The sequence below is a fragment of the Xiphophorus couchianus genome, chromosome 13 (assembly GCF_001444195.1).
Source record: "Xiphophorus couchianus chromosome 13, X_couchianus-1.0, whole genome shotgun sequence".
NCBI classification, from domain to species: Eukaryota; Metazoa; Chordata; class Actinopteri; order Cyprinodontiformes; family Poeciliidae; genus Xiphophorus; species Xiphophorus couchianus.
In genome coordinates, this window is record NC_040240.1 from 20,623,930 (window position 1) to 20,648,355 (window position 24,426).

At 36.7% G+C, this 24,426-nt stretch overlaps 1 protein-coding gene across 2 annotated transcripts in view; it reads left to right on the forward strand.

Annotated features, from left to right (window-relative positions):
- Positions 1–24,426, forward strand: part of LOC114156407 (semaphorin-6D-like) — a 163,529-nt gene that overhangs the window by 99,312 nt on the left and 39,791 nt on the right. For both annotated transcript variants that reach the window (XM_028036820.1, XM_028036821.1), the window contains exons 4-17: positions 9,284–9,498; positions 10,365–10,479; positions 11,357–11,414; positions 13,657–13,713; positions 13,831–13,932; positions 16,899–16,989; positions 17,489–17,611; positions 18,581–18,669; positions 18,907–18,996; positions 19,539–19,666; positions 20,999–21,130; positions 21,271–21,426; positions 23,278–23,451; positions 23,552–23,692. In XM_028036820.1, the coding sequence (XP_027892621.1) occupies positions 9,348–9,498; positions 10,365–10,479; positions 11,357–11,414; positions 13,657–13,713; positions 13,831–13,932; positions 16,899–16,989; positions 17,489–17,611; positions 18,581–18,669; positions 18,907–18,996; positions 19,539–19,666; positions 20,999–21,130; positions 21,271–21,426; positions 23,278–23,451; positions 23,552–23,692 (1,607 nt within the window). In that variant the 5' untranslated portion in view covers positions 9,284–9,347. The remainder of the gene's footprint in view (positions 1–9,283; positions 9,499–10,364; positions 10,480–11,356; positions 11,415–13,656; positions 13,714–13,830; positions 13,933–16,898; positions 16,990–17,488; positions 17,612–18,580; positions 18,670–18,906; positions 18,997–19,538; positions 19,667–20,998; positions 21,131–21,270; positions 21,427–23,277; positions 23,452–23,551; positions 23,693–24,426) is intronic.

Here is a 24,426-nt window from a genome sequence, read left to right on the forward strand (position 1 = left end):
ATGGAGGTTTAGTTTCTTCTACACAGCAGTGCTCAGTTTATTCCTACTACTTAAATCTTAAAAGACTATCCTAATAACTACTTTCTGTACACTTGTTTTCAGCATTTTAATATTCTACTTTTAAATATTTATGTATATTTAAAATGACTTTAACCTCAGATTATGCAGCCTATAGCTGTTTGCAAACTGTGCTTCTGAAATTTGGCTGTATGTTTTTAAACTTGCTCACTTAATTGTTGTATGTGTGGTTTAGAAAATCAGACGGTATTTGGAGCTGAATTTAGTCAGGAAACTTTGACTGTTTAATAAAGCTGCAATCCAATACTTTGGGTTGAATTGGGACATTTCTAATAAATATATTAAATGATGGAAATGATAGACATATACTAATAAGATCACATCCTGTTACATATATCCACTTGTAGCTCATTTTCTCAAGTTCTTTATATTATGACTACTATATATTATTCTTTTCATTATTTTAAGCTTTAGTGAAGGCTAGCCTCACATCTGTTATGCATATTTTATTGTTGATTCCAGCAATCCTTTTTTTTATTTACCACTTTTTACTCCAGAAGCAGCTACAAAATCCCTCATTGAGTGTTCTTTTGTAATTTAAATTTTCCATACAGAAATGATGGAAAACCACCCAATATTTTAAGTATGGCAGTAAAAAAATAGATTTACATTATTCTTATTCCCCCTTTTTTCCCTTCAAATTCTTTTCAACTACTGACAGCAGGTTAAGGACTTTACCTAATGGCTGTTCATGGTTTCCTATGTAAGAATGAGATTCATTATACTAATTGTGCTTCATCTTCAGAGATGACAAGTAAGCAGAGGAAACCTCAGGTGTAGCTCAGGGAAAGGAAGATATGATAAGCCTTTAATGTTATGTTTAAAAACTGCATCTTTGAAGTGTGTTGTGTCCAGCTCTTGTATGAAGTTCAGCTTAGATGTAAAATATCTGATACTAAAGTTTTTAGGGTTTTTTTTGTTTTAAAAAAAGATGAATAATTTTGTATTGGCTATCAATCATGACCTGAAATAGTAGTAGTAATTATAGCAATACTACTACTACTACTAATAATAATAATAATAATAATAAAGTGAGTAATGTAAATGCATGCATTGTGAAACAATTTCAGTGACTGAAATTTGGCCTTGTAGATTTTTTTTAGTGCTTATTCGAGACTGCACTGGTGTGTGCAATGTTTTTATTCTGCAGAAAAAGAAGCAGTTAGGCATGAGGTTAATTTCTACACCCTGCAAATTTGGTGTTTCAGATTGTCTGCATTCATGTTGGAATAAATACATGGGAAGGTAATTTCACCCCCAGCAAAATGGGAATATAAACATGCCACTGTAGTCACAAAAACACACTAATTGGCAGGCTGTCTCTTGAGGCGATGCATAATTGTTCTTACTGAGACAGCTTTGTCTGAAAAATTATGGCAAAAATAACACACAAACTTCCAGAACAAGTTAATTTCTGGATATTTAGTTTGAGGTAAGTCATATCTGTAAGAAGTTTTTTTTTTTCTTTTTCAAAAAGGAATAAAATGTTTTTGAGAATTACCATAAAATCATGTCAGAAGAATAATAAACATGTTTTTCTCTGTCAGCTCTGAGTGTCGTAGTGTGTGTGTGTGTGTGTGTGCGTGTGTGTATGGGGGGGTGTATGTGTGTATCAGCACCATGGATAGCTCCCTCCAACAAACGGTTTTCTTGCTTGGTTTGCACCAATTCTTTGTTTCCAAAGCATAGCTCTGGGATCTAAAAAATATCTCATACTGGCACATGTGGATCACTAAAGAATCGAAAGGCGGTAAGCAATATGTCAAATCATTTCTACTTTCAATCTGATGAATAGCAAAACGCTGAGCTTTAGCATGAATAAAAAGTCAACTTTGCATTTTAATCAGGCCATATCACTAATGTTAGTAGTTTTGCCACTCATTGCTGACTTTCGACCACTATTTTCCACTGGCTCCAAAAACGCCATTTGCCTCTTAATCCTCAGACTGTGCTGGTCTTTGAATATCACCAGTTAGTTGAATCTTGCTCTGTAAGCTGTATTTAAGTCTCATTTGCAATGCTGCTGCGGCTGGTTGGGGTTTTGAAGCATTCACAAACACAATTAGATTTTGATGGTGATGATAGGGTAGTAGATGCTGACATAGTGATTTGTGCAGTTTCCTTTGGGATCTTCTAAAGAAATAAAAATACACCAGAGGGAGAATGACACATTTCCTCAAAAACATGTTTCTAGTGATATAATTGTGCATCTCTAAGCTGTCTGTCTTGATGTGTAAACCTAAACCGGCTGTTTAAAAAATCACAGTAAAGGTCTGGCAGTAGCACCAGTCCCGATGAAGCTCTGCAACAGCTTTGAGGAAAACTATAAACTCCGTCCTGCAATGTATTGATGGTAATACAGATTTTATGGTGAATGACAATAAACTGTTGGCCTCAGTAACACATTACCACAGTGATGGGCCACCACTTAGTGAGAGATGTAGCCCTCTTGGGACATTTTGTGTGTGTGTGTGTGTGTGGGTGTGTGTTTGTGCCTTTATGCGTCTGCTCTGCCCTCCCAATCCTCAGCTGGATCTGACAGAGGTTTCCTCTTGCTTAAAACAAAATTGTTGTTGCCTCTGTAATAAAAATATAAAGTGAATTTGACTGCATTTTACTATAAGTAGCATTAAATGGAATTAAACAGTAATATTCAGTAAATTAGAATATGACTTCTCATGAGGCTTGTTTGTCAGATTAAAAGTACTTTTAACACATAACTTTTAGGAATGTTTTAAACAGGTATTTCATAAACTAGATGATGAATTGGAGCTATTGTTGAGCTACATGAGAAAATTATGCATGCATATACAAAAAACTAAGACTTGGATGGCATCCACTTATTGATTATGCTAATTAAGGGAAATTTTTAATTTATATTCCAGTAGGTATTGGTTTTTGACAAAGCTCGCTTATCAAATATTGTAAAGTTTGAATGCAGCTTGTGTGTCCTTGTATTAGCAGGAAATATTTGTTTTGCAAAAGTGCAAATATTTATCAAAATACATATTTTTACATTTTGCCAATATCCAGGCTGTCTTGGTTTGCTGTGTTTTAGGTGGTACCCTTTAAATGGCTGCTCTGTTTTCCTGGAAAATGTGTTCACTAAATGTTGATTTTCTGAAACCCAATGAAACTTCTAGACAGTTGAACTGAGACGGCTGTACTAAACCTGCCCTGAGCAAAACTGCTGTGAGACGTCTTAATGCAGCTCCTGTCTACTCCAAGATTCACAAATAATCTTTAACTGAATCATATAACCCAGAGGTCAACAGAACTGTGGTTTCATACAACTGACTGCAGTGGAAAGTTGGGAATACTGTGGAAAACCATAACTTTGAATACAGAAAAGACGATCCATACTGTTCCTCTTAATGTGTAGGTCAAGTGGATTGCCTCTGTCTCAAAGCCTGCTGCCTTTACAGTGGTTCTTTTCCCTTCAGTGCTGACTTGTTTGATTGATATGAAAGAAAATCACTGCTGTCCTTCCAACTGGTCTGAATATGAAGCTTTGTGATGGCAGAAGAACTAAGAGTGAAATGTGTCTAATCTACTTCTATATGAAATGCCAAAGCTGTATAAAACTCTGCTTCTGCTGCAGGCAGAAAGATGGGTAGTAAAGAGTTAAACTTGTTCAGCTTAATGTCTTAACTCCCACAGGAAGCAGTGTTCTATTGATTAATCCTGTTGTAAATGTGCAATCGATCAAGCTCTCTTCAGTGGGCGTGCTACAGCAGCCAAACCAGATCAGATTTATGATCAAATCTCGATATTGGCCTTTTCTATAAATCACAGTACATCACTGCAGTCTGGTGCTCTTGTTTGAACCCTGTGTGCCACATTAGCTCTGCAGTTCAGATGACGGATCGTCTCTGCCAAATAGATTCTCACGTTCAGACTACAGAAAACATGCAGCGAGGAGAAGGAGAGCAAGATATTTCAATTATCCAAATGGGTTACTGGTTGAGTGACAGGGATTGACAAAAGATTTTTTTTTTAAATTTTCAGCCTCAGTGTAACGTTGATCTTCTTTTTAAAGGAAGAAAACAAAGGTTGCTCAAAGCTTTACCCACCACATAAGAGGCTGGAAGAGCTGGGATTTTAGACTCTTACATCTTTATGAGAAATTAAAATGATTAAAACTGGAAAAGCCAAGAATCTCTTGGATTCTTCTGTTTTTAAATGGGCTGTCAATGTGCTTATAGCATCACAACATTTTTCTTGTAGAAACACCAAACAAAACAGCTATTTTTTTTTTTTAATTACTGGTAGACAATCAGGAAGTCCTATCAGTATGTGGCATTTATTCCTCCTGTTTAATTTCAACATTTGTGTGAAGAGCCTGGGGCAGATTCATTATGAGAATAACTAAGACTGTATAAAATAAATTGTATCATGCATGCTTCCAAGTTGTGTCCTTCCTTCACTGCAGTGCATCATGAATTTAACAGATCCAGGAGGGAAACTGTGACGCGCCTCTCACTAGAGCTAGTTTATAGTTTGTTCTTGGAGATTTGTGAGCAGAATCCTGACCAGATACCCTAACTAAACTCAGCTGGTCCTTTTTATTTAAAGAAACTGGAACTCTACCAGGTGCTCCCCAGAGGACGGTCCTCCTCACGCCATCTCCAGGTCTGAGTCTGCCCACCCCATGGAGGAAGCTTATTTGAGCCTCTTACATCAAGGATTTAGTGTTTTTAGTCAAGAAAAAAACAGCTCATGACCTTCACTTAGCATTGGAACATAGACAGAATGGTAAATTGACAAAATAAAGATGAAGCCATGTGGTTTCTAGCTGGAACAGGAAAAGGATTGGCTATTTAAACTGAAGATCGTGTTTGTGCACAGAGGTTTACCAATGATATTACCCAGACAATACATTAGTTTTCTACAGAAGCTAAATATTTTTTTAAAACTACATTACTTTGTTTTGATTAGTTCTGTTTGTTTCACATTGAGCATACCTGATTGCAGACAGCCATCCAGTCTGGTCTACATTTCAGAAAATAACCATCAACTATCCAAACTCAAGATATTCAAAGAGCTGTCTATTATGTAAGATGATTATTGCTGATAACCTGACCACAGAACCCCACTCTTCTAAATAATCCCATACTTCTGACTTAAATATGCATCAGTCATTTAAGGTCACTTAATATGTTACTATACTGCAGACAACAAGTATTTATATCCATTGACTGTCTTCCCTTTACAAACAAGTCGAGGCTAACTGTTAACTAGCCTCTGTGATTTTTTTTTATTTACCGTAAGAAAATGTAACTCTAAGTGCTAAAACAGCACAGTTAAAAAACTGAGTGGGAGCACCTTGAAGCAATTTTAATTGAATGATCTTTTTGCAGATTGTACATGAAAGCTAATCTTGAGAGGCGAATACAGAAGAGACCAATTTGGCTGCAGCATTTTGGATCCTTTGATGGATTTTAGGGAATTATTTGCATTGGAGCAGTTCTGCTTGTTAAAATGGCATAAACTGGAGCAACTCTGAGCTTTCTTTGGTATTATGCTAATGTTGGAAATGTAGCTGAAATAAGAAGCAATGCAGCAGCAATGTTTGATGTGTACATAAAAAAATCATTAAGATTTTTTTGGTATAATTGCCACAGTAATATGTGTATGTCTCACACACTGAATCATGTACTTTATCTTTTACATTCAATCTTTTGCTATTTTAACTCATTACTTTTGGTTAATTTTGTCCAAGTTGCATACATGCTGTCTCTGAATTTGTTGACAAATCAACAGAGCCAAAGTGGCAAAGAGCGAAATTTGTATATAGATGACAAAAATAGACATGAGCTCACATTATGTTGTAGACTCCAAACATTCATACCTGGAGGTCATCGACACATTATAATGTCTCGACCGACTGGAACGTTTTCCATGCATCCATCCCATGCAGAAATACACATCCAGGTATAAGTTACATATGAGAAATGGGACGAAGCTTTAGACAGAGCGAGGACTAAATAAAGCCAACTCTTCTCCAAGATGAGCTCTGAGCTGTACAAGCGCGACTGAGTGAGTCACTAGTCATATAGTCCTCATACTTTGTCTCCGCCTCGTCTTGTTGAATGAGAATTGACATCATGGCTGATGTAGCTTACAACAACCAATTAATGATTTAAGGAATAAAACACACACGCAGTGACCTACAAACTGATTGAAGAGGTTATTTGTATTGAGAAATGTGACTCATCAGCTTGGTCATAAATTAGCTTTTTACTACTTTTTTTAAAGCTAAATATGCAAGAAATCCTCCAAGTTTCTCTTTGTATGTTTCTGTTTTTTCTTGCATTGCACTAAATTACTTGGATGTATTTAGCATTACTCTGAGAGAGCAAAGCTCCTAAGGACCAGTAATATTTGACTCTGTATTAAAGAGTATTTGCATGTTAGATAATTTCTTTGTAATTTGAAAATCTAAGTGCATCTTTCCTGGCAGCCAGAGTTTTTGGGAACTACAAAGCTTGTATTTGCTAATGCTAATAAGATTAATGCTAATTCTGTTCACCAGTTGCACAGACTTACCAATGCTTAGCTTAAACTGATGCATTTTTTTTTATCAGACCAACCTCTTTGATGTTAAGATTTCATGTAACAGTAGATTTTAGGTTGTATAACACTAAATGGCAAAGGAAGACCAGAAGCAGTGTTGCATTGCTTGCACTTCACACATGTGAAGTGTACTCCCGCTGCAGTTGTTGCATGAAGTGCACCATATTTCCCTTTTGAACTGTGAACATAATTTCAAAGGGTTAAAAACATTTAGATTAATTAAAAGAAATATGGATTCATTCATGCAAGACAAAATGTGTGAGATCTATAAGGCAGTTTCTATCTGTTTAAATGAAAATATGCTATAATTGCTAAAAAAGCTGGTGGTGCAAATTGTACCTACAGGCTGAAAATCACAAACACAACTCAACCAACTGGTATCAGGAGTTGAGTTTATTTAAGGACGCCAACACAGATTATTAAAAATGCGATGATGTGCAATATTGTGGAATAGACCTGAACACCACTAGTTAACATTGCTCACCAGTATCCACAATAAGCCCTAATTATGTGATATGAGCAAGCAGACTAATTACTGTGTTGGACTATATTTGACTTATGAGCAAATTAATACTTCATGGGCCAGATGGAATAAGCTCACAGGCTTCATCACTTTGTAGTTGCAAAATGGGGAAGTTTTAGCTGACTAATTTCTTTTCAAATTTAAAACTAATGAACTTTTTTTTCCACAACAGATGGAACACATGCTCTTTTTTCTTTTTAGAAGACTTTTTGTGGGAGTCACTTTTATTGGATATTAGTGTTAAATGATTTTGTATCTGGGAGACTCGAATAAATAGGATTTTTTTTTCTTGTATTTCAATCATTTAAATTACTCCACAAAGCTATTGAGCTACTTTCTGTTTCCCAGCTTATATATCACAACATGGTCTCATTAGAAAGAAGAAAATCTACCAGCGATAACTGAATGAGATTTCGCTAAATGGAATTCAGTCTAAAGCTGATTTCTTAAATTGTCTCATGTATAAAACCAATAAAAAGCAGTTAGAGGGGAAAAAAAGGGAAGCGGCCTCTGCTAAACTGTCAAAAGGGAGAGTGAAAGATGGTTATTACCACCAGCAGTTTGTTCAAACGCTGCGAAGCCACAAAGCTCCAGTACAAGATTTCCAGCAATCATCACATCACAGAAGCCGTTTTATCAAAGGTGCACGGCTTGAAACATGATATCAGCGAAGCGCTGAGGGATTTTTCAAAGCAGTATCATTTTTACTGAACAAAATAGCAAATTTCTACCGTTACCAAGATAATCTTGGTCAATCTCATGGTTCTAGGGTAGAATTACCACATTACTTCCCATTACCTACTTAATGTGTGTTTTCTGACGCTTTTGCCATTGTTGCTCTTCCCACCTTTTCCAGTTCAATGCACACAGAATAAATCAAGTGGATGACATTAAGAATAGCTTGGATCGTCTGTAGTTTGAGATGAAAAGTAAGCAAGAAAAGTGCAGACAACATAACTGATGTTTTCAGATCAAAATGGAAAAAGACGCAAATGGGAGGAGAAAAAAACAAGTCGTTACTCCGACTGCTCATTTTTTTCTGTTTGTGTATTTCCTTTGAGGATGATAAGGAGAAAGAAGTGTTGTTTTTTTTTTTTTTTGCCATGTCTGAGTTCACCTTTTTTTCTTTTCATTTGTCACTTCATACGACAGAACAAATCAAGAGATTGAGGAGATGACACAAAGAAGGTGATTGAAGAGGGGACGGTAGGGAAGCGTGTCACCTTCATGCTCTCCTTTGTCACTTTGGCTGATAAAAAAGGAAACAAGGAGTGGAAAAAGTCAGACAGAAATGAATATTAGAGGAGCCAGAAATTCAGCAGCATGCAGTCAGAGCAACATGAATGACAAGACAAGAACACATAAGACAAAAAGTGACAATTACTCCAAATGTATATTAATAATGTATTTTAGAACAGAATAGATGAATAAAATGGTAAAAATAGAATAAAATAAGAAGTGAGAAGCCAAGAAAACCTTGGTAATTCGACTAATTCATTTCTGTGGTGTTACAGTTGTACGATGTGATCATCTGACCTTGCCTTGAGGTTTAGATGAGTGTTAATTACTTGCAGACAGAAATCAGAGCAAGTTAAAGGAGCTTTTTAAAATACAACTTTGGTTCAGAGGATTTAAACAGAAACTGAAATAATTGAGGTCTTAACATTCGGTTTTGAAGCGGTTCCCCTAAAACGAGCAAAATCGAAATAAAGGAAACACAGATCAGTTGAAGTTATCTAAATAAACTTCCAGACTTCTGTTGTCTGTGCGACAAACGTCTCAACGCTTTGATTCTGTGAAAATACTGGATGTGAAAATAATTGATCTGAGTCTCTGCTGATGAACCAGCTCCTTTAAAACTGCAATGGCCTGTTTTCATCATGATGGAAGTGTTTCTGTGTGGTGACTCCAACATGCTATCAGTATGCTATTGCTTGTAAATGACTGCAGCTTTTGCACTGTGGTCGTATCGGTTAACTCAGGGCTAAATGCTAATTTCTTCTAATTTATAGCTACAGATGAAACCCACACCCTCAGGAGAAAAAGGAAGCTTTCCGTCTTCCTTTTGAGAGTCTTACCCTCCTTTCTTTCTCTGTCTACTCACAGCGGATGTTCGCGATGACCCACTGACACCGACCTCCTCCACCCTCCTTCATTCTCAAGGTCTCTTATGAAAATGGCCCCGACCAGCTGGCTGTGGCTGTGGCGGCTGCCGTTGCTGCTAACGATCCTCAAGCTTCGTTTGTGTTTTCTGTCTGTGTCGGCTTCAACCACATCCTTCCCCAAAGACCTGGAGTCACTCCATGTTGTCAGCTCGGAGCGTGAGTGAATCCCTCCGAGTCCGTATGGGTCTTGATGACGAGTTGGCTCATTACTAACTTTTGATGCTGCTAAATTTATCTGTATCTAGTCATAGCTATGCCTTATTGATGTGGTCATTTAACAATTTGCCATCACCAATAATTCATTTCAGAACAAAAATGGAAATCACTGTTGTCATACTCTGTAAAAAGACAAATAACCTTTTGCTTTTTGTCTATTAAATCTGAGTAAACTTTTCCTGTTTTAGGTCAACTAAAATTACAATAAATTTCTACCTGTTCAATACAAGGATGATGAAAAACTTTCTTACTTTTTTAAACTTCTCATATTTAGCAGTTTATGTAAAATAAGATTAATATGCTTTTTATACCCTTTGTGAATCCCTGATGATGATGATGATGATGATACGATGGCTTTGTAAGAATCTAGGATGACATATTTTTAAAAAAACGTTTAAGCTCATTGTTGTCTTTTGTAAAACACTAAGAAACATTAAGATATCAGGAAGAAAATTTTGGACCTCCACAGGTCTGGTAATAAATTGTCAGAAACATTTAACTTAATTCATGTTGATTAAAATGTAAGAATCTAATTTTCAATAAAAATGAAAAATTCTTTGTACATTTCATAATTACATCTCATAAAAAAGTGGAAAACATTTAGTCTGATTTAATATCAAACCTTGATGGAAAACAATTTATATCTAAGTATAGTGTATAAATATGTAGTTTACCATATTAATTTTTCTTTTTTTCAGAGAAAATGCAGTCTCTTTGTTCTAATTTTACACAGATGTATCTTTACTGAGACTGTTTCAAAGAAATAAGCTGATAAGTGACATTTCCAAATATTGAACTGTTTGCAGAGTCGTACCAGTATCCAGGCTTTCAGGGTCTGCTGCAGGACAACGACACGCTGCGCCTGGGTCTGGACTTTCAGAGAATGTTGAGGATCAATCACATTCTTTACATTGCAGCAAGGTTAGTTGGTCAGAACGAAGGCAGTTGGCATTAATGCTAATTGCACTTGACTGTTAGTATCCCTGTACTGAATATCTATAGCCACAAACTATAAAATGTTTTATTTTTTTGTGTATCTTGATTGAAGTGTATCATTAAGCTAACAATGATGATTTAAGCACTTATCGTAATAAAATGTTGCCCTTTTTAATGATTCAATCAGCACTTTTGTGTAATCTAGTTTGACTTGTCTGTGTGTTCTCATTTGTAAAGTCACATCCCTTAAAATTCTGATATAATGAAGCATTGGAGCCAAACAGATTTTACTCAGTTTGTGCAATTTACCAAACGCCATTAAGTGCAATTGACATTTAATATGTAAGACTCATAGTACACTCTGTCTCGGTCTGTTCTGCCTCACTCAAAGAAAGTATTATAATTTAAGAGGTACACGGCATCCACAACCCTCATCCAAAGCGCATCTTCCTGCTCACATGTAGTTACTGACTCTAAAGAAAAATAAACTGAGCAAATGCAAATAGACAGAATGTACTGTACAGGATTGGGACACATTCTAATAATCTAATATAATATGATTATGCTCTGATTTTGATAAATATTCATATTCAGACATGATAAACAAAGTAAAGGTAAAGTTAACACTAGTATAGATACACAGGGGGACCAAACATACAGGCTCTATTATTATTATTACTACCACTAGTACCAGGAAGATGGCAAACAATACTGGATTTAACTAAAAGCAACTTTCCACATGTAGAAGCATTTATATATCGTTGTGAATTTGTTTGTTGTGAATTATGATTGTTCACCATAATTCAGTAAATCTGAGTGAGTGTGTGCGGTGAGGCCTGACTCTATGCTTTGAACTCTTCAGGGATCATGTGTTTGCTGTGAACCTCACTACGGCATCAGAGGAGTTTGTTCCACAGCTGGTGAGTAAATTTATACGATAAACAGTTTATTTTTGGATCTGTTGCTTCAAGAGATCACAAACATTTCAACATGCCGAGTATTCTTGATGTCAGAATTACTTTGACTGTGTACCTCTATCTGCCCCAAAGCAGCTGAATTTCACCCTTTTTTTGCTAGTCTCTAGTTTGTGACTCAGTTTGTAATTTTTTTATTTTCCAAAAAAAAAAAAAAAATAGCATGGTCACTCAACAGAGTTGAACCGTTTTGAAAATCATTATTTTCTCCTTCAGTGTCGGTCAAAGGTGTTACAAAAACACTTGGAATAAGATTTAAAAGAACTGAAGTTATAAGAATAAGAAAGTTAGGAGCAACTTTATTTTGAAGTATATTCACTCTTGTAACAAGAAGAACAAAAGAAAACATTTACGCATAAATTGAAGATATGTATGGCCAGATCCATTCTATGTTCAAGTTAGAGATATTTAGTTGCTTTTACAAGTGAAGCTGAACTTTTATTTATTTCTTTCAGCATAAATAAAATAAAATGCAGGCATAAAGTTTAGATAATTCAGATCATGGAAGCAAAAATAATATACTGATGTGTACCAAGGACAGAGCCAGGTGGCACACCGCTTTTAACTCAACTGTGCTGAGCTCCATTTTTAAAAATCTAAAATATGCACAGTAAGTTTCATAGTAACACTTTGAGGTTAATAATATATCCATGTATGCATGCATGCAATGATTAATAGACTTGTTCATTTCAGCCGGTTCAGTGAACTTCATATATGTGCTTCTGCTTCATTCTGATTTTCAGTCTTACATAAGGTTATCTCTCTCAGAGCAAAGAGAGCAGCATTAGAGCTGACAGCTGACAATGCAGCAAAGAACCCTTTTCCTTATTGCACAATAGATCTATTAAATATCAGGGCGGCAAAACAAAACTAAAGCGGCTTGTAATATTTGAGGCAGCACAAAGGACAAGCTTCCTTTGATCTTCACACCTCCTCTTCATCAAAGGGAAAAGGTTACAGGGTGGCTTCTGACAGTAATAGGCCTTCTAGTGTATTGTGGGATGGTGGGCTCACTGCAGCTCTTTGATGTGAGATGTTGCACTCGTTACCAATGATTCGATCCCAGTGGTGCATCTGAGAACCGCGTGACATCCTGCTCTGTATCTCTGTGCGTATGCACTTTTAGCTTCATAGAAATGTTTTTCTTCTTTATTTGGGAACTCTTGAGCTCCCAATGTTTTTAAATTTTCACAATAACATATTTGTTTTGCTTCTCAGTGGGTTTAATTATAGTAAAACTCATTCTTCTAGAAAAAAGGTTTGTCATGACTTGATTGGCAGTGTCACTACAATATCTCTATTTTACAGTTAAGAGAGTAAAATCTGTAATCAGGAAAACATAATCTCACTTTTACATTTATTTTTTTCTAGAAAAATTAACCTTGTCAGCTAATCTGTGCTTTCTTAAACTAAAAGCATTTTGTCAAACAATCTCGTACAGATAAAGTTCCATTCATCTTACTTTAAAACTGGAATATTTAACTCAAAATCTAACATTTACTGATCACAAGCATTTTATATTCTAGAAAGGTCTAGATCTAGATTTCTCACTCTTGCCTTCATTCACAAATGCAGGGATAAGTCAGATGGCACTGGGTGGTATGAGATATCATGAATTTAAGCATAAATGCTAGCATGACCCATCTGCTTTTAATTATCACTTAAGATATACGTATGTTGGTTAAAAGTGTTATGTATTTTTCAGACAGAAAGTGATATTTTATAGCAAAATTAGAATTATGTTACGTTCAGTTGTTATAAAAATTAAGCTTTAAAGAAATTTGATTTGGCCTTTTTTAGTCAATTGATTCCATTGCACGCAGCAGCAGGTATGGAGGACAGGATCTCACTGCATTGAGCCGGGAAAATCTCTAGTTACTCTGGTACTTTCTCTAAGATCTCACAAACATATTATAAAGTGCTGGAACAGTTCAATTTGGAACCAATAACAGAAATATAGCAAAACTTCTCTCTTGAGGTCTACCGACACTTACCTGAGCTGCTGCCTCAACAGCTGCCTTCCTGATTGACCTGAAGTGTTTGCAGCTCTGCAGTCACATATGACTCATCTTCTTCCTGCTCATCAGTGTGGCTGCTGTTATTTCTAATCAACTGATTTCACCAGTTGCTCCAGAGCTCCAGAGAAAGTCTACTCTGTTATTGAGCGTATTCGTGCCTTGTGTTTCAGAAGCTGACGTGGAGATCCAAAGACGTCAGCAAGTGTACAGTCAGGGGGAAGAACAGCGTGAGTTTTTAATCTGTTTGACTTCTGTCTACATTTTCCAGATTTTGCCTCCAACAATTACACTCTATGGTTTAATTTCATGGTAAGAATATTTTCTAATATACGTTTGTGTTTCAGGATGAGTGCTACAACTACGTCAAAGTTCTGGTGCCTCGAAACGATGAGACTTTGTTTGCTTGTGGTACTAATGCCTTCAACCCAACCTGCCGGAACTACAAGGTAAAACAATTTCTCAGACATGCGCTCTTCCTCGTTAGGGCATTTGTAGAACCCCACAGGTGTTTTGTTTTTTTTCCAGCACATTTTTATTCATTCTGTGAGAGCTCTTTCCCAGCTCAATAAATATTGATAGTTTCCAGGCTGAAATGGTGGGAAATAACTCCTGGGTGTTGGAAGGTCTTAAAAAATATAGTTATCAGAAAAGGGAAACAGAAATCCTAATAACTATTTAATTCCATTTATTTTCTAATGTTTATGGGGTTTAGGGATTAAAGGGATTATAAATTAATAAATCCCAGTCGAGTAGAAGTGGCATACCAAGCAGTGGCTTACAGTTGCATTAGCTTCCAGTGTCTTGTAGGAAGTTGTATGTAAAATGTGTTGTCAAGGTTGGGTTAGAGTTGCACAAAAACAGAAGGCAGATTACTGTAGCCTTTGCAGGAATAATCTCATCCTAAATATCCGCATGTAAACTCCCAAATGAAATGGATCAAATCAGATACATCAGAAGCAAATATCCTGTAATTTACCTAATAGATTTAAAACGCACTAAGAATCATAGAGAGGCCCCTCAAACAGAGGTCAAATTGCTAAAAAGGGATATGTAAAAACATTCACAGTGTCACCTGGAATCCTACATTTTTATTAGGTGTGTCAAAAATAAGTGTATTTTATAGTATTTCCCCTTATTGTGCATTGAATCTGAATCTGCTTTTACTTTATCCTCCCATTTTGTTCTATCATACCTGCTGTGAAATGAATCCGTATTGATGGACTGCAGTCAGCTGATGAAAAATAAGCAGATAAATGGATGTGTGAGATAGTTTTAGGTCATTTCTTCACTTCCTGAAAGTGAATGTCAACTGAACCGTTGTCCTTTATTAAGAGGTTGAATCTAGTAACTAGGTTATAGTTTCTGTCTATCAGGTTATCTTTTTTCCCTAAAAGCCTTGCAGTAACTCATTTCAGAACAGCTTTTAAGAGGAACATTACTTTATATGTTATTTCACAATGAACTACTAATTACTAATTTTATATCAACAACATGAATAGAGAGTTTAGATCAGTTAAGACCTCAAAAAACAAATTAGAGAGAATTCAAGTTCTAACAATTTCTTTTGTTTCTTTCTAACTTGTGACTTGATGAGGAAAAATCCAGCTGTTTCTTCCATTTGTACATTTTATTTAATTCTCTGTATTAAAACCCTCCAAGAGATTATTGTGATTTTATTGTTTTTTCAGTCATACCCATTACTCTCTCAGTTGTTTTCTTTACAAGCCCTGTTTGCCTCCCGTGTTTTAGATAATAAGCAGAAGATCTGTCTCAGGGACATGATGTCTTTGATTCTGACGGAGTTTCCCCTCTCTCATAATTGGCTGCCTTGTCAAAACCAAACAAACTTTCACAAATCCCACCATCCCAGTTGCCACTCAGGAGCGGCGGTTTCTTTTTTTACCCTTCCGCCGCAGTGCTGCAGGTTTGATTGACAGTTTATGACCCTGTTTAGCAGAAACTTCTTGGGCTTTGAAATCTCCTGCAGTGGAGGAGAATAAAAACATGTTCACCTGAAGAAAAGGAGCTTTTATTCCAGTTTGAAGCAATTGGATCTAAAAGTAGACATTTGGAATTTAGAGAAACTGCAAAGTCATGTTTCTCTTGAATGATTTCAAAGCTTGTATGTTTGACGCATTTAAATGTTTATGCTTTAACATTTATTAATTCAGAAAACATTGTGTTATAAGTTAAAACAATCACAGTCTGCCAAATCAACATTTAAGATATTCTTAGAGATAATTTTATATATTCTCTATAATTGTATTGAGGCCATGATGATCCAAAATCCCTTTAAGAGTTGTTTATGCAGGCCAGCAAGTCATTATAAATGCGGGCTCATATGGCCTGCCCTACTCTTGTAGAGGGCTTTTAATTCATCAACATCATTGTCTCCAAGCGCTGCAACAGCAGCAGACGATGAAGAATAATACTAGTGGAAATTAGGGTCTATTTACTCTGTATGTGGCTGTTGAGGCGAGACTGATGGAGATAAACACCAAAGAAAAAGGAGAAATGATATTAATTAAATATTGACTTGGGTTTTAGGTTAAATCCAGCTAATCTCTTGAGTTGGAAAGTTAGGAGACTGTAGAAATCCAAAAAGGAATTGTAAAGGTATGCACGAAAGGAACAAAGCCCTGCTCCGATTTAAAAAAGGAAGTATAATAACCGAGGGCTGGATTAGGAATTAAAACGGCAAAGTAGGTTGGCAGAAACGTCGGGGAGTTCAGCATTTGCAGCTCGAAACGGATTCAGCTCCCCAAGGGAGAAAATAGCAGACAGGTGTATTTATGAGGCTTCTCAAGAGGCTAAACTCTCTCTGTTAGAGATTCAGCTAACACACTCAGAAAACCGCTGCCGGCACATCTGCTGGGAGGACTCTGAGATGATATCGAAGTCCTATCAGGCCAGCCTGAATATTAGCAGCATGATAATTAAGCCAAATATGTAAAACAGAACCTTATCACAGGCACAAACTTGTCCTTTGTTAGCAAACAGATGCTGAGATTCCTGATGGATTTTTTTGTCTGCAGTGTGTGCCAAATAACTAAGAGGGATTTGTTACTAAAGGAACTGTTTTGCCATGCATTTTAAACGGTGACCTTTTGTTTTTGAAATGCGCTCATCTGTGCTGTTACCGTCAGTCTCATTTCATCATGGAAGGATGAAGCACAAGATGTGTGAATTATTAGCACAGCAACACCAAGTGATTTGCAGCTGAATGCTGACTGACTCCAGCAGATTAATGCTGTTATTATCTTATTTGCAGACATCCTGTTAATATTTCTGCAAATTCTTTCCAAAAGATCAAATTAAAATTTATATTTCATTATTTTAAAGTGTCTTGAGTTCCTTGGTTTATTTTAGAGACGGTTGGGCAGAAATGTGATTTTCTTTCTCTCATGTTCAGATGACCTCCTTGGAGCAGGTTGGGGAGGAAGTGGTGGGTCAGGCTCGCTGTCCGTTTGAGTCCATTCAGTCCAATGTTGGATTGTTTGCTGGTAAGTTATCAGTAAACCAAGTGAAAGGATCACTACAAGTTTATATTAAACAGTGCAACAAGTTTGTCATAAAAATACTTTATATTATCATCAATCATTCTGAAATAAAATGCAATCCATGTAATGAGAACTGTGATTTTACAACAAAAGTATAAACAATAACTTAAAGTATTCCTACTTACTGAATTTCTAATGCTTTTACATGCTACAGTGACATATTAGCCATATGTGCAGCACATAAAACAATCAGAACCAGGTGCTCTGGTCTGGTGAGACCAAAATGGAAGTTCTTAACTTATGTGCTTAATAAAATGTGTGGACAAAAACCAACTCTGATCACACCATCCCCAAGTTTTTGGTGGTAATTTAAAAAAAGTTAAATACTTAGCCTTTGAATGAAGCATCCATTTGTCTTGGACATTTAATTACCTGTAATAGATAGTACTTAAAATCTTTTTTCTAATTTTATTTTGTCAACTAAATGTCCTGTTGTTTGCAGGGGGAGATTTCTATTCGGCCACCATGACGGACTTTCTAGCAAGCGATGCTGTTATCTACAGAAGCCTGGGCGAGGGCCGGCCAGTTCTCAGGACCGTCAAGTATGACTCCAAATGGCTCCGAGGTATTTTGCAGAAACATGACTTTGATCACTTCATGGCTGGAATCATCTTCACCATCGGCAACGTTTTATTTTTGATCTTTAGTAACTTCATCGCATTTAGGCACCAACCTTTCAGCAAACAGCCTGCAGCATGTATCAACTTAATACTACATTTAAAATACATGCTATTTTCTCTAATTTGAATACAATTGCATCAGTATAAAAACCTTTAAAGATAATTCACAGCTTTTAACAGAATAAATTGCAATGGTTACCAGTTGTGTGAAATATTCTTTGTAGTCAATGACTCCCTATAGTCTGACTTCTACAGACGCTTTGTATGTTCCCTCGCCGTGTTACAGATCTTCACAGCAGGCACCTACCTAGGTTATGATGTAAACCTGCTGAAACCAAAGCTGAGCCTCAGATTTAATGTTGGAAAAAACATTCTATTAAAATTTCAATGGAAAGCAAATTAAGGAAACCGGTTTGCTTTCAAGACACAACTTGTATTGTTGGTGTTTACAGTGAGAAGTTTTAAATGCTTTGAAGCCCCAAATGACCGTTGAAACCAAAAACTGTATTTTTCTACTTATAAAGGCAGACATAATTGATCTTAAAACTCATAAGTGTTATGGCCACATTAATATCCTCCCCTTATTGGTCCATCTAGTGGTGAAATAAATTAAAATTAGCGTTCCCCTGGCCGGATTGCAGGGATAATAAATGTGTTCACTGTATAAGACGGACAGTAGGATTCCAAATATCAATTTGTCCTTCACAAGTCAATCCTTTTAATTTATACTCCCAATATTGTACGTTTTATTTCTTGTCTTTGGGTTTCTGAAAAGGATTCTGGAAAACGTAGAATCTGCTTTTCCAACCTGATCATTCCAGGGATGGTTTCAACAACAGAAAGAAAGCTTAAATGTTAGAGAAAAATGCACCTTGAAAATAGATGAAACGGATGATATTCTTTTCTCTCTGCAGAGCCTCATTTCCTGCATGCCATCGACTATGGTAACTATGTCTACTTTTTCCTGAGTGAGATCGCAGTGGAGTATACAGCCTTGGGCAAGGTATGTGCACGTGTGAAAATTATCTTCCACTATGAAACAAGTTGTTTGAAACTTTTTAAAACAATGAAACAGAAACAAATCCTAAAAGATGAGTTTATATTTCGATAAATCCTTTTTAAACAGTAGCTTGGTGTGTTTTTGTAATCCTGAAAGCAGTAAAACTTATTTTCTTTAAATGAATTTAAATGAGCTACGTACAATGTGTACTCATCGTCATTTTTTTAAACATTTCCACAGGTTGTGTTTTCTCGAGTCGCGCGTGTCTGTAAGAATGATAACGGAGGATCACCCAGAGTTCTGGAAAGATACTGGACTTCCTTCCTGAAGGTGATTTTCTTGAGTGAAAGTTACAGATGTCTCAAAATGATCTCAAGTATCTGATCAGTTGGGATGAAAGACCTCGTTTAGATAACCTGGATCAGACACCTGAATGAAATCCAATTTTCTGATTTCTGTTGGTGATTTTGTTAGCCACTGTTCCAAACAATATGTCATGTAATGCAGCTGTGTGCATATAAATATCATAGTTATAAATATGCTATAATTGAACCACTCATTGTGGCAGCATGTTGGAGTAGCTCTGATTTGTTCTTTTTGTAAAATTTTGTTCCTAATTTTTTTGGCTAAGGAGTCTCTAGTTTTAGATGCAGTGCAGCTCGAAGGATTTTTTTCTTTCTTACTATTTTGCTTTTGGACAGCTGTTAAGACGCATAACCATGGTTAACGGGTACCGTTTCATACCAAAACAGTGTAAATATGCTAACACTAGCCTAACATGAGCGCAAACTTGAGTGGATGAAAATATCTACGAGGATTGCAACACTTCTGAATATTTCCTGCCCATCTCTAAATCAGTTTGTCTTTGTCAGGCCCGGTTGAACTGTTCGGTCCCAGGAGACTCCTTCTTCTACTTCGATGTCCTTCAGTCTCTCACCAACGTGCTGCAGATCAACCAGAGGCCAGCAGTCGTTGGAGTGTTTACCACTCAGTCCAACAGGTAAGCTCACAAAGTATGTCAGGAAATTTTACAGGAAATAAGTTACTTTGGTGAGAAAGCTCATGTTTTTGAGATTTCTGTTAATTAGTAGTTTTAGTATGCATGGCTGTCTTCAGTTCTAAAATTTGTTTTAAGACATCCTTCTTTGAGTATAATTTTTTAAAGTGGACAGAAAATTAAGACAATTTTATCAAAGTGGAGAGTTAATGGAAAATTATGCAAGAAAATGTTTTAGAAGACTGGTACATGTTTTTTATTACATTCTTCTTTCAAATGAAAGAAAATTAGATTAGTTTTTGCTGAATTAAAAAAGTAACAGTACTTCAACTATTAAGGAGGTCATTTGGAAAGGCAGGGCCATTTTTAAATGTGTATATTTTTGTTAGAAGGGATGTGTGTGGTTATTGTTGGAAAGCAAAGACATTTCTTTCACTCGACATTTATGGAAATGAGGACATCATTTAAAAACTAGGAACGCGGTACCCAGGTTCTTACTCTCGGGACTTAAAGATTTCACAAAGAAATTGGGTCCCTGTTACGATTTGGGTCAGGGATAATAACATGTCAAACGGGGTCTTCTCAGGTACAGCTTTACACGACTGTCTTTGCAAAATATATACAGGTTTTTCTTGGAATGTCTCTTCCCTTGCCATTTTCAATTAATTAATTCCCTAGCCTCCTTTTTTACTCTGTGCTCTTTCTTTTCCTTCCATTTTCAGGATACTTATAATAATCCATGAGGCTGACCTCATTAGTTGCAGCTTATTTTATAAAAATTGAGTTTACGAAGGCAAATGTGGCTTAGTGGGTGGAGTAGTCAGTCCAATGTCGGATTTTGTTGCCATTGTGAAAATAAAAACTTTAAATTGCTAAATGCATTCTGGCATGAGTCAGAAATGCTGTATTTGTTGCTGGCCATCATGGTGTGAGACAGTTGGGTTATTGCTAGGTTTTTGCGGCCGACCTGGGCCAATAGGTTGCCAAACAACAAACAAGCTCCCAGTTCAGAATGAGCACCAACAGAGCCAAACAAACGAGCCACATGACATAAGACAAAATGTTTCATGATGTGATGAGAGAAATATTCACTAGAACAAGAAGTATGTTTAGTAAAATCCAAGTGATGCTTTGATTTTACCAAACCCAAGAACAAAGTTACAAATGGGGGTCTGTTAATGGGCCATTGAACAGAGTTTTCCTTCTTCAAACATAACAAAGGAAGATTTAAAATTGCTCAACTCCTCTTACTTAACTGTTCTTCATTTTTTTGTTTACTGAAATTAAGAATAAATAACTTGATACCTGCTGTCATTATTTCCTGCGTCTCTCCAGCATACCAGGCTCAGCAGTTTGTGCCTTTTACATGGACGACATTGAGAAAGTCTTCAACGGGAAGTTCAAAGAGCAGAGAACCAGTGATTCATCCTGGACTCCAGTGCCAGACGAACAAGTTCCCAGACCAAGGTGAGGGCTTTCTCTACAAATCAGAGTAACCTGAAACATTAAGCTAGGTACTAAAAAAATTGTGTGCATGATTCGAATGTTATAATATTGTATGTAGTAAGATTGCTGATTGTAAAAGTGTTCTTTTCTTTTATTCCCAGACCGGGTACTTGTGCAGGCGACGGTCCGGCCTCAGACTACAAATCTTCGGTTCAGTTCCCAGATGAGATGTTGACTTTCATCAAATCTTATCCTCTGATGGATGAGGCAGTTCCCTCTGTCAACGACCGGCCCTGCTTCACACGGACATCGAGCAGGTAAAAAACATCAGAGCTTCATGTCTACTTCCTGAAGTCTCAGTGTATGCTGAGATGGTTTAGGTTCTCTGCCATGAAGGAGACTGATTATGTTTTATAATCTCAGCGCCCATTCAGAAATTAAGGAGCTCCATTTTGGAAACAGAGGAACCATTATGTTCTGCTCCAGATCTTCTGTGAAGTTTGATTAAACATGCATGTTGTGCTTGGGTAAAATGCATTCTTTTTAGACCTTTAGAAAGTGCTTATCCTACAATACATGCTCAAAATCATCAGCAATAGCCAGGTTGCACGTGTAGGTGGAAAGAGTTAAGTTTGCCATTTGCTGTCAGATAGAAAATTTAGCAACCGTTACACCTGCTGCAGATAGTGGGAAAGAAGGAGTCTGCTTCACAAGATAAGCAGGTGTTGACTGGCTTACACCCACAGATGACACCTGCCTAAAATCCCCCTTACCTTCATACTCTTTTTCTTCTTCTTGTTTTTGGCAGACATTGGCATCCACGAATAAATCTGTTCTTTAAATTATTGTCAGATGTGCTGTTGTAGCAGTGTGAGTACAGCTATGCCAGACTGCAGCAACAAGCAAAATGCTTTGGTGTTTTTTAAATCGCCCAGAAGAAACCTGAACTAAATGCTCCAGGAAGGCCAGGACAATAAAAAAGGAATTCTTAAAGGTCAAAATGAAAGAGGAGGATGTAAAGTGTACCCAGCAGGGGCAAGTTAGAAAATTACAGCCACAGTGAGGGATAGTGAATCCGCTACCCGACCTAAAGCCTCGAGGATAATCATCTGTATCAGCCGTGATTAGATGCTCGCTCACAGTAAGTTCTTGCTCCGGCTCCCACCGACTCGGCAGCTCGGAGATTCTGTGACCTTTTTAATCTCGGCTGCAGATTTCAAATGAGTTTTTGATGGATTCTAATTACCAGTCTGAAATGAGAATGAGATTCTTAATTCCATGTTCGAATTAGCCTCTCTGCTGGAGAGGTCCAAGCTGACCCAGATAATGATGATGCAGATATCCGAAGGGTAGCGCAAATCTGCTGACTCCTTTATGTAACATTAGTCAGTTTGACAGTCTGAGCCCATCGGAGCACTTGGGTAAGGAGTGAGCCTCAATTTGTTTTCATTTTGATGTGAGTTTAATGTAGAACGAGGAAAAGTGATGATAAAAGTAAAGTAGAAATCAAATGATTGGTTTTGAATGATTTGTGTAAGAATTGATGCAGATTTCTAAACCATAAAGATAAATTTAGATTCTTGTTTCAATGTGAAACCGATCTTTTTACTTATTATGTAAAGACAGCTGGAACTAGTTTGAGGTTTAAACCACATTTGGCTTTATATCACCATTTCACTGCAGCCTTTTTAATAAGATGCCAAAATTATTGCAGCTTTTCTCCTGGTAGTAGCACTCTGCTTGATGCTGTCAGTGCGCTGTGTATTGTGACCAAATGAGTACAGATCTTTCACATTTTCCCCTTGTTAGACTTGTTGGGTCAGATTTTCCTCTAAAACGGCTGTGAACCACTTTACTGTTTTGATTTATTGGATTATTAAACAATTTCTTGCAACTATACAGTACTCAACCTGTCATAACAGTTAACTATATAGATAGAATGTTATAGGTAAAAAAAAAATATATATATATATATATAATTTATAATAGTAGCTGTTAATTTCCAAATACACAAGAAATATTGACAAAAGTAAAATTTTTAGATGCACTTTTTGGACATCGAGTTTATGGAGTTGTTACAAGCTTCTAGTAATTTCAGGTGTATTTGAGTTTGTTTAGAGAAACAACACAGATTGGATTTTCAAGCTCTTTTTCTTCTTTTTTTTCAGGTCCAAGTTGACCCAGATTGTGGTGGATGTTTCAGCCGGTCCCCTTAAGGACAGAACAGTCATGTTCCTGGGCTCAGACGATGGCCGTGTCCTGAAAGTTCTGGCTAGCACACATCCCAATGACAGCTTTGGATCCAAACTCCTGGAGGACATCGATGTTTATAACCCCTCCAAGTATTGCTCCTCTCTTTTTTAATCCGCCTTTCTGCTGGCGTTGAAAAATGTGTCCAGGTTTCAGAGTAATGCTCTGTTTTCTGTTTATTCGTGTGCTCAGGTGCAATGTTCAGGGTCAGGAGGACAGGAGGGTTCTGGGACTGGAGTTGGACAAGGACCATCATGCACTGTTTGTTGCTTTTACCAGCTGTGTAATCAGAGTACCACTCAGTCGCTGCACCCAACATGGAGCCTGTAAAAAGTAAGGAAACGGGAATAAAACTAATAGCTTCATACAAATTTTTAATCGTAGGGAAATTACACTCAATCAAAATGTATTTTAAAAATTAAATTGAAGTCACTATGAGAAGTATGAATTTAACAAAGTCTCAAGTTTGTTAGCTACAAATCTATTTAACTATTAAAATAGCAAGCCTAATTTGGTAGCATAATAAATATTGTAGAAACACATGTGCATTCGGGGTATTAATGGGGGAATCTGAATCATAAAATATGAACATTTAAGAACTTTATTTATAGACTTCATTAGGCTGAAAAGAACAGAGCTCACTGCCCAAATTAGAGCACATTCATCACTTTAGAGGGATGCATGTGCACACACACAACCCCACATTGGTGTTAATCAGGCTCATTTTAATCACTGAGCAGGATGAATGAAAGCCAGTCTGGTGTGGCAACAGCTGCAGTGGCAAAGAGAGTCTTGCACCAGCTGTAACTCCATCACTCAAAGCCACGCACGCTTTGCTGCTAGTCAAACACACAACAGTTTCACTGTGGTTCTTACACCCAACTGAGATTCAGATTTGGAAAAACTAACGAGTATGAACAACATGTCTGCTTTCAATGTAATGAAGCAAATTGTTGATGAAGAATATTTGGGGTAAATTTGGTTTATATCAACCTTAAATGATGCCTATTAACATTTATGGAAGGACAATCTCATGCCAAATGCAGACTGGAACAACAGTCAGAGAA